General features: G+C 43.1%; 2 protein-coding genes across 4 annotated transcripts in view; one reads left to right on the top strand and one right to left on the bottom strand.

Moving 5' to 3' along the window:
• The window catches only part of ext1c (exostoses (multiple) 1c), an 80,419-nt gene extending 73,744 nt beyond the window's left edge, over positions 1–6,675 (bottom strand). The window contains exon 1 of one of the 2 annotated variants that reach the window (XM_061092866.1): positions 6,523–6,675. The gene's annotated coding sequence lies outside the window, so the exon portion shown is untranslated. Of the gene's footprint in view, positions 1–3,822; positions 3,856–6,522 lie in introns of those variants that run through there. The other variant, XM_061092868.1, reaches the window with a different exon arrangement.
• Positions 5,278–9,368, top strand: LOC133026054 (probable thiopurine S-methyltransferase). Of its 2 annotated transcripts, none has more exons than XM_061092883.1 (9): positions 5,278–5,431; positions 6,717–6,839; positions 7,344–7,436; positions 7,550–7,682; positions 8,179–8,231; positions 8,319–8,393; positions 8,579–8,664; positions 8,821–8,865; positions 9,001–9,368. In XM_061092883.1, the coding sequence occupies exons 2-9, from the start codon at positions 6,742–6,744 to the stop codon at positions 9,117–9,119; spliced, it is 702 nt and encodes a 233-aa protein (XP_060948866.1). In that variant the 5' UTR covers positions 5,278–5,431; positions 6,717–6,741; the 3' UTR covers positions 9,120–9,368. The 2 variants fall into 2 exon arrangements, with proteins under 2 accessions (XP_060948866.1, XP_060948865.1); XM_061092882.1 differs by lacking the exon at positions 5,278–5,431 and adding an exon at positions 5,474–5,564.
• The last annotated feature ends 280 nt before the right edge of the window (positions 9,369–9,648 follow it).

Raw genomic sequence — 9,648 nt, forward strand, 5'->3', positions numbered from 1 at the left:
CCTGATCTAAGGGTCACGTGGAGTTTATGAGGTAGAAATGAAGAAGTTGCTCAACCAAAGGTTTCTCACAGCATGTCAGTAACTCTCTGGAGGATATGCGGATCCATCAACCTATAGCTCTCCTGTATATACCTGCTTCACTCAACGCTCTTACTTCCCTGGGTTCCTGCCACTGTCATATAACTTGGTGCAGCTGCAAGAGCCTTTCTGCAGAAAACTTTGTTGAATAAAACTCTCATATAGAAAATCTGAATCCATTTTTCCACCAGAGTACTTTAAGTGTAACATAATAATTTAAAAAAGCTTTAGATAAAATATAGGGCCCTGAACATTTAAATGTATCTGAATCACAAGCAAAAAGCAAAGACTAACAATAAATAAAACTAATTTCTTAACGCAGGAGGTTGTGAAACTCTGTGATTATATGTTTTCTTGCTGTAGTGACCGGAGCGGTCAGGACGGCTGGGAATGTGTCCACGTGTGCTTTTACTGGCGAGAATGGAGGATGCCTGGATAACAGTGTCGCTGCGTTTCCATCACTATCTGCAAATGGAACAGAAGTCGGGTTGAGTGTGTGAGGTCTGTTTGTTTGTTGGCGAGCTAAAGAAAAAAATCCAGCAGCCGTCTCCTCTGACAAACCTGCATTAAAGGCTTATGTGATCCAGGCTCCGTTTTTCTATCCTCACCTACCAGTTGCCCTTGGAAATTGGTTTGCTCTCCCACTCCCACTCCTCTTATTATATGCATATGTAAGAGGAGGCCTGTGCACAATCTGGTGTGTGCTGAACAAATGGGTTTTTGCCGTATAAAGAAATCCCTCTCGCTGTCTCCATGCCGCTACTAGAGTGTTTTTCCATTAGCTCGACCACCTCGGAACCATAACGGCCGTAAACTTAATCAAGCGCTGGTTCTTTTTACGAGGCCATTTTCATAATGTGGATAACAGCACACACCACCTGAATAACACCATGCTGGCTCCGCGTGGGCTGAGGGACTCTGACACGGTTAATAAGATGTTTACCTCCGAGCTGAACGCAACCAGCCTCCCTCCAACCGCGCTCGCATTCCAAACCCTGGAATAATTACAAGCTGGGTTGATTAATTATGTCTCAACAATATGCTGCACTCCAACGCCACAAGGGCTAATTAACAGTGTGAACAAGATGGGTAGGAACAATTATTTGGAGGTTCAAGCTCGCGCTCTGGATCTGCAGACGCTGTTTAGAGTACGAGGAAAATGTGCAGATCAGGCTGCATCGCCCCAGACAGAGAGAAGGATCATAGCAAGCACTGGCACACAGCTCGGAGCCTGGATGGTGGGAAACCTACTGGGGCCTGTGATATATGGCGAGTAAGCTGCTCTGCGTTCAGGCGGCCCGGGCGTGCACCTGACAACACACAGCAGGAACGGCGTGTTGAGAAATCCATCCGCCTGAACTGACTGCTCCCGCTCCTGCTGCATCCATCCTCCTCCTCCTCCTCCACCTGCAGCCCATCTTATCTCTGCAGCTCCGGGCCCGGAGGCAGGCCTATCGCAGAGCTCAGATCAGATCGGGCCGGTAAACAATTTGACCTTGACAACAGAGAGGAAGACATCGGATCTGACCCTGGGATAAGGGAGGAGGCGCACATTCCTGACAAGCTTCAATTAGCGTGGTGGCACTGACATCCCAGATTAAAAAATGGAAGAGATTACCAAGCCTGTGATGGAAAATGAGCTTTTTTAAAATCATTTCCCTCTTCCTTTAATTCCATCCTTTTAGGAATAATATTAAACTATTACATCCTAATTGTATATTTTCATGTTCAATTCCATTCCTTTCATCTCCAATGTGATTTTGAACCTTTTTTTTTTGCTCAAACAGAACAAATCAAAAATGGATGATAATACGTGAAGCCTCTGCACAGTGACCTTCAGGGTTAATAGCTTTTAAAGGTTGCACACGGGTATCGTCCACGCCTCTAATGAATTCCTCTGATTATGGAAATGACCACACAACCTCAGGTATATGAACATTGTCTGTCTCGGCCAACGCTTCTGCAAGAGACAAGATTGGTGCTTCTCTTAATCACCAGGGAGGGAATTACAGAGCCATCGTGAATCCAAAATGACATTATCGTCATTCCAATAAAGTAATTTCATAAAATCAGATGAAAAATCCACGTCAGGACCCTCTCTCCTCCCGAGGGTCTTTTTCGACGGCACGTTTTGTTGTGAGATCACCAGAGTCGCCGTCTTTTCCTCATCAAAAACTAACAAGAGACTCGTAATTAAGAGCGGCAGTGAACCCTGGCCGCCTTGTTTGTTTCTTTGGGATTCATTAACACGTGGAGCACTTAGGATGAGAGCAGGCAATTTCCTGCTCTTTTCCTGAGCCATTATCTAATATATCTTGAATACATGAGAGGCGTCCAAGGTAAACAGGAGGCAGAACAAAGTATTTTCTATCTTTTCCCTTTTTTTTTAATGGTAACATTTGGACTGCATCAAGAAGACACAGGACCCTTGCCGTGCATGTGCTCGTTTCATACAGGAAGTGTTATGCATGTATTTCAAAGTAGCTTTCAAGTAAAATGGAAATTCCCCACGGTTCCAATGAAATAGAGCAGACTTCATTCACACTAAGAAGGAAGTCAGGTGACACTGTCTGATGTATGCACGTGTGTTCTTCCCCCCAAAGGCCTGAGGAGTGAATATGTGTCTATGAAATATGGATTTCTCTACTTTAAGATTAGGATTACTTTAATAAATATTTTGTTTAACAGTGAGACAGGTGAACTATACAGTGGCAACAGTGTTGAATATTCCTGGACGGTGGCAGCAGTATAGTGTGCAGCCCACAGACCATCTGTCCAGTGGGAGAAGTGGATCATGTGCCAAACCATGTCACTGTGTTGTGAAGAGTTTCCCCAAAGATCTACTCCTGAACACAGGGACTCAGTGGGGGGGAAGCATCCTCACCCACAGTTGACTCCCCCAGGCTTTGAACCACACACACATGCCTCATGCTCCCTGCACCTATCCGGCCAGTACCTGACAGGAGAGCAGTTTCATCCACTTTCCCAGTTCCCCCAGGACCCCCACAGACCCTGAGCTCAGTCCCACTGATGACAGCAGCTCTACAGCGGATACAAACAAGCCACACAGATCTCTCACTCACATCCAGCATGCACCTTCCCTCTCTCTCTCTCTCTCTCTCTCTCTACCGGTCTGAGCACCATCACCCCTCCACCAGCCTCCCCACAATCCACGACAACAGGCTGCACAACACATAAAGGCTGCTGCTGGTTGTCATGATAATCCAGGTGATGCTTTTAAGTGCCCCATGTTTCACTTGGGATTACTGTGACCTCATCCTCTATATGCACAGACTACACTTAGACAGGAGGAAGGGCTCTTGTGGTGTTTTTTAGTGATGGTGACGTTCAGCCACAAACATCCCACCTGTGATTCTCAGGTTCTCCGCGGTGAGAGAGACAGAGGTGACACACTACACACACAGAGTTCCGGCTGCGTAACAACGACACAATAACACACTCTTTGGAGACACACTCGCAACATGTGCGGATCCACAATGTGTCCGGACGGTGACAATGAGGCTTTTTTGCAATGGAGAGAGCAAACGCTTTCAAAAGAGGCGATGAGATCCACATGAAGCCAAACAGCAAACTCCGGATGCATGCAACACAATCTGGGTTATGATTTTACGCAGAGCTTCTCCATTATTATTAATATCCATATAGCCTCTAAACAGCAGGAATCACCGGGCTCGACCCCCCGCTGTGCCGGACTCCTCTCCCCCGCGGAGAGCTCGACCTTACCGGGGTGGTGGTTGGACCTCGCTCCCCCCCCCCCCCTCGGTGCGGTTCTCCTCCTGGCGGATCAATCCCGTGTGCGAGCCCCGGTCTCCTCGTCGTCGCTGCCGTACGAATGATGAACGTGCGCGTTGAAATTGTCCATTTTCTCTCCCCCCCTCCCTCCTCCTCCCCACCCAACACCACCTCACATCCACAACAGTCCGCGTTGGGCCCGCCCCCCGGGCGTTGCTGATTGGCTGAGAGGAGGCTCGACGTCGCACGGTGAAGGACGAACGCGCACATCTGGATCCCCGCGCACATCTGGAGACACCGGATTACGCACGGGCACAGGGGGGCTGTGGAGGGGGGGGGGGTCTCACCTCTCCAGACCCCCCAATGAAGAGGGTCTGGTGTTTATACCGGGGCTACCGCCTGAGTCTGGATTCTGCAAGAGGGGAATCCGGTGTGGGGGGGTTTCTGGTGTTTTGGTTCATTGTCTGTAAACTGAGAGGCCAGTGGTGATGTGAAGGAGATATGAAACACGTTATTCCTAAAAAATAAACAACAATAAAGTCAAAGCTTCTGTGTTTTGGCAGCTGACACAGCCTGAAAGAATCTGCAAGTGGAGCCCAAAAACAGCAAATGTAGCCTACTAATAAAAGGTTGGTTTTAAAATACACCTCTAACACCACTGTTTTTATAAATTTAATATACTCACTGTGTTATTGAAGCTTTTCCAATTGCGCGTTTGATGAGGTGCATCAAGATTATTTTACAGGAGACAGCTGGGAGTGACACAGTCTCCTGTTTCTACTGTGACTCCCAGCATTTCTGTGACTGTAGCGCCCCCCTGCGTCCACAAATAGTCACTGACCTGCTGCCCTGTGTGTGCGTGTGCGTGTTTGTTTGTGTGCGTGTTTGTGTGTGCGTGCGAGTGTGTGTGTGTGTGTGTGTCTTGGCTCAGAAGCAGAACCACGGTGTGAGTTGTGGAGTAGTGAGACTCTCCTGAGAATCAGAATGAACCATAATTAAGTATAAACTGCATTATCATTAGTTGTAGTTGCTGTTGTTTTAGGCCTTTTCTTATTATTATTATAGCTGTGGATCAGTTAATCGATTAATCTTAATTGTTTAATCTTCACCATATTACAAAGATGCCATCTCTTTCAATGATACGACTGTTCACGTCCAAAAATGAACTTTAACTTAACCAACCTAACTTAAGTTTACCGTCCTCCACAATTTAGTTTTGTTGTCCAGTTTATTTCTAGACATGCTCATAAATGCATAAGATACTTATTGCAAAATGTGAAATTCATATCTGCATGAGATGTGATTTTGTATAACATTAAATAGCCTGTTATGAAAAAGTAGGGAGTCAAACAAGAGAGAGTTGTAGGATCTCCCATGTTTTCCATGATACTCGAAGGCAGCATTACGCTCCTCCCAAACCAGAAGTGAGATCCCTGCAGTGTGTTTCCTCTGAATGTCTCTTGACTGTTTCCGTTAACGTCTCATATCATCTCACTTCATTCTTCCATCCCTCAGATTCATCCCTTGTTTCCTCCAGGGCTGTGAAACCCTCCAGGACTGAGCCTGACAGACCGGACCGAGGGCAGCAGCTCACCAGCAGGTGGGTCCTTGGTTCTATTGATTGAAGCTGTGAAACTCAGCTCAGTAAACATCAGCTGTTCACACGCAAACATGCACGACTTAAATGTGACTGTGGTTGTATTCTGCGTGCTGCTGCTCAAGGCTGCTTCCAGGTGAGTGTGGATCTGACTGGGACATTCTGATGTTCCACAAAGAAAACAGGGAATAGGTTTTATAACCTTCACTCAAATGTCGTCTTTGTATTTTTTTTTTTTTTTTAAAGTTGCAAGATCTGATGTGTTCCCAGCAGGAGATACTTCATATGAGAAGTGTTTGTATGTAAATATAAGAAGGACGAGTTACATTAGAGGTAAAAACCAGAAGCTGAAATGTTCCAGTTATCTAATGTTTTACTGGTTAGAGGTCACAGGTCATTGTGTTTACACATTTATGACCTTTATCCTGTGCTGCACCCTCTTGTGTAAGGATCTTGTGTAAGGATCACAAAAGGCAAATTTAAAACAACATAAACAGGAAACCACCAAACAAATACAACTTATCTCAAAATATACACGACAAATCACGTGGTTGAGATTTGCTGTTGTGTTGTTTTTTGTGTTTGTTGTAGTGTTTTGTAATCTGATGTTGTATTTTCCAGTTTAACATGATTACCCAACCTATGACTTATATGTTATGTTGTAAGTCAGTTACACTTCAATGGTAATTGGAGCCTGACTGACAGGTTTTTGGGGGTGGGTATTTTTTGGTAAAAATACATTATATAAAACACATACAAAGGAAATATATAGAACTATAATTAAATCTCTTTGAAAAGATATGGGACTCATTGCTTTGTCAGGTGCTCAGTATGAATGTTTGATGCCACTCATTTGAAAATTATTTGTATTTGGACCAGGTACTTGATGAAGGTGCTAATTAGGTCTTTGTTTTTGCTTGTCTGGCAAGGTTTATTTTGATGAATGAAAGAAAACATCTCGACAGATCCACATGAAAAAAAAAAATATATTAACTGTATAACACTGTAACTGTACTTCTCAACATTGTTTAATCTGTAAAATCAGTTCTCTTATATCTACAAACATAAACCCAGATAAATGTTAAAGCTTTTACCTGCTTGGCAAAGATCCTGATTAATGCTCCGGTTCAACATGCGTCCTGCTGTCGGTCCAGTGGATGTGTACAGGCCTTCACAGATTCCACACTGTGCAGCTGTTGTACACGTGTTTATTAGTAGGAACGTGTGAACGTCTCCAGCTGCAGATACGAATGATCTTCTCCTCTTTCTTTGCTTCCCCCCCTCGCAGTTGGGGTAAGCAAAACATCAGCGTCATGCTGGAACCGCAGGCCGACCAGGTCATGACACTCGGCGAGTGGGAGGAACGCTGGCAGACGCACAGGATCGGCTTCCATCAGCCTCACGTACACAAGTAAGAAGCCGACTCTCGTCCACCTCCTCGGAGGGTTGAAGGAGAACAGAAGTCTTCAAAACGCCTGACAGGGTGACACCACCGCCTCCAGCTCTGCACCTGAAGGTGTCAGAAAAGATGCACAAACAAAGCACTGACTGAGGCTCTGTCTGATTTCGTGTTGGAAATATCTTTTCATAAAGTTTAAGAGGTTTAAGCTCAGTTAAAAACACAAATAGAAAAGCCCGGAGACAATGTTTTAACTTGAATATTAAAAAATAAGCTTAAAAATTAGCTTGACACTACTTTACGTTTGTTCTTGCTCTATATGCAACTTTGGTGAGTGGGTACTATCTCCAATACTCGGAATAAAAATCAGTGTTTATCGCCAATATTCATCAGGAGCCGTTTAAAATATAGAACAGAGTTGTTTAGGAGTAATCACCACATGTGGCTGCAGAGGCCACTGTTGCGTACATAGCGTTGCCTTAACAGCAGTTTCGGGTATTTTCTATTTTTTGATAGGTTGCTGGAGGACAATGTCGATAAAGTTCTCGCTGGACGGACGGGAGTTCGCTTCTTCTTCCCTCTCTGTGGGAAAGCAGTGGATATGAAGTGGTAAGCAAAAGCTTATTCCGTCCAATAATTCAAATCAGATTTGATTTTAGTCTCTATTCCTCTGTTAAAACACTCTGTGTGTGTGTTTGTGTGTGTTTGTGTGTGTGTTCCAGGTTAGCAGACATGGGCCACACTGTGGTCGGGGTGGAGATCAGTGAAAAAGCTATAAAACAGTTCTTTGAGGAGAATAACTTGACGTACAGCGAGGAGCCTGTCGCTGCCGTCCCTGGAGCCAAGGTTTTCAAGGTACATGACACAGAGAGGGTTCATGGCTCTCTAAGTTTTTACTCAACACCTGGATGAATGAGCATAAAGATCTATAATCTTTAAGAGTTTCATGATGATCAAAAGCTGTTTTTTTATAATTTTTCTATAGTAACCTCGGTATTTTCCTTTCTCTATGTTATTTATATTAAATTTATTGTTGTTGCCCCTGACGACCTTTCAGCCAAAGGGTGTGTGAATGAAGACTTGTACTGTAAAGTGATTATAGTGGACTATATAAAGCTCTATATAAAATCTGTCTGTTTTCTATTTAACATTTTATACGAGCTCCTTCACTATAAAAGCTTTTATTTGGGATTTTATTGTGAAACAGGAAATTATTGAATACTATAATTCGTCTTGTGTATTTATTTATTTACATTTAATTAGTTTGTGTTTATCATGCCTTTACGTAAACATCTTGTATTCGCAGACATTGACAAAGTTGTTAATCCACTTGTTTCCCTTTGTTCCACAGAGCTCAGAGAAAAACATCTCTCTGTATCAGTGCGACCTGTTCAACTTCTCCAGGTTGATGACTGCTAGATTGTTTAAATAACATTTTTTAAAGATGTTTATTCAATTATGTCACAATTCTTTTGCTTTTCATCTTCCCAGCTCCATCGAAAGTCAGTTCGGGGCGATTTGGGACCGAGGAGCTCTGGTGGCCATCAACCCCAGAGACAGAGAAAAGTAAGATGAGCCAGAACGCTCCACTGAGGGTTTTTATATTCTATATGCAGAGGTTCTGTATTGAAACCATGTTAATATGTAATCGAATCTCTCCCAGTGTAAAAAGCATATATTTGACAGTTAAATATTTTTTAATTCACCTATATGCTCCACATTGTCTCACCGCACTGTCTCTTACACCACAGGTATGCGTCTCTCATCATGTCTCTCATGGCCAAAGACTGCAGATACCTTCTGGACACTTTGCTGTACAATCCTGAATTATACAAAGGTACCTGTTGTATATAAAAAATATGAAACACGGAGAGGATATCTGGTCTCAAAGCCGAATTTACATCCTTCTGTTTATTATTTAATCTCCATTTTAAAATGTGTGCATCAGCGCAATGAGATTAAAACATTTGAAACTGCATTTGTTTTTTTTCAGGTCCTCCGTTTTTAGTGCCTGACGAGCAAGTGCAGACCCTGTTTGGTGAGTTCTGTTAGGAACAAATACGTCTGAGTCTGTGTCTGTACTTAATCATGAAGCACTATAATTATGCTTGCCTATAACTTCTGAAGGAAGCAACACTTTATTTATTTGGCTCTATGTGTGTCTGTTCCTCAGGGAGCGGCTGCGATGTGGAGCCACTGCAGTCGGTCGACTCCTTCATGGACAGACACAGAGGCTGGGGTCTGGACTCCCTGGCCGAGAACCTGCACCTCATCCGTCCAAAGAGCAGCTAGAAACCCACATTGTAGAAAAGCTGATCTTTGGCATTTTCATGTAAACACAGGTCCCAGGCATTTATTCTGTGCTTAGATATTTTCTCTCTATATGAAGGTTTTGAGGGGATCCAAAGCTGCATGGGAAAATCATTTAGTAAAGATTATATAAAATAAGGAACATTTAATACCTCACCGATGATTTGTACCACTGCACTGATGATATTAACTTTTTTGTACATTTAATAAAACCGTTTTTCTCAAACAACACTTACGAGTAAAGTGACTTTGTAAGAAAGTAGGTAAAATGATGAAGAGTTTTTCATTCCACACAACCCACACAATATATATGAATGTGTATTTATATATGTTATTTTATCATATTCTATAACAAGCTTGTATTACATTGCTGGGATGAGTTCCTACAAACCAAAACCAAACATGATTATTTTATAAATGCTAAGTAAAATAATCTTTGTTCATGTGAAATGTTCGCATTTCAACAGATAAACAAATAATTGATTTGATAAGGTTTTTTATTTAAACAAGC

The sequence above is a fragment of the Limanda limanda genome, chromosome 19 (assembly GCF_963576545.1).
Source record: "Limanda limanda chromosome 19, fLimLim1.1, whole genome shotgun sequence".
NCBI lineage: Eukaryota > Metazoa > Chordata > Actinopteri > Pleuronectiformes > Pleuronectidae > Limanda > Limanda limanda.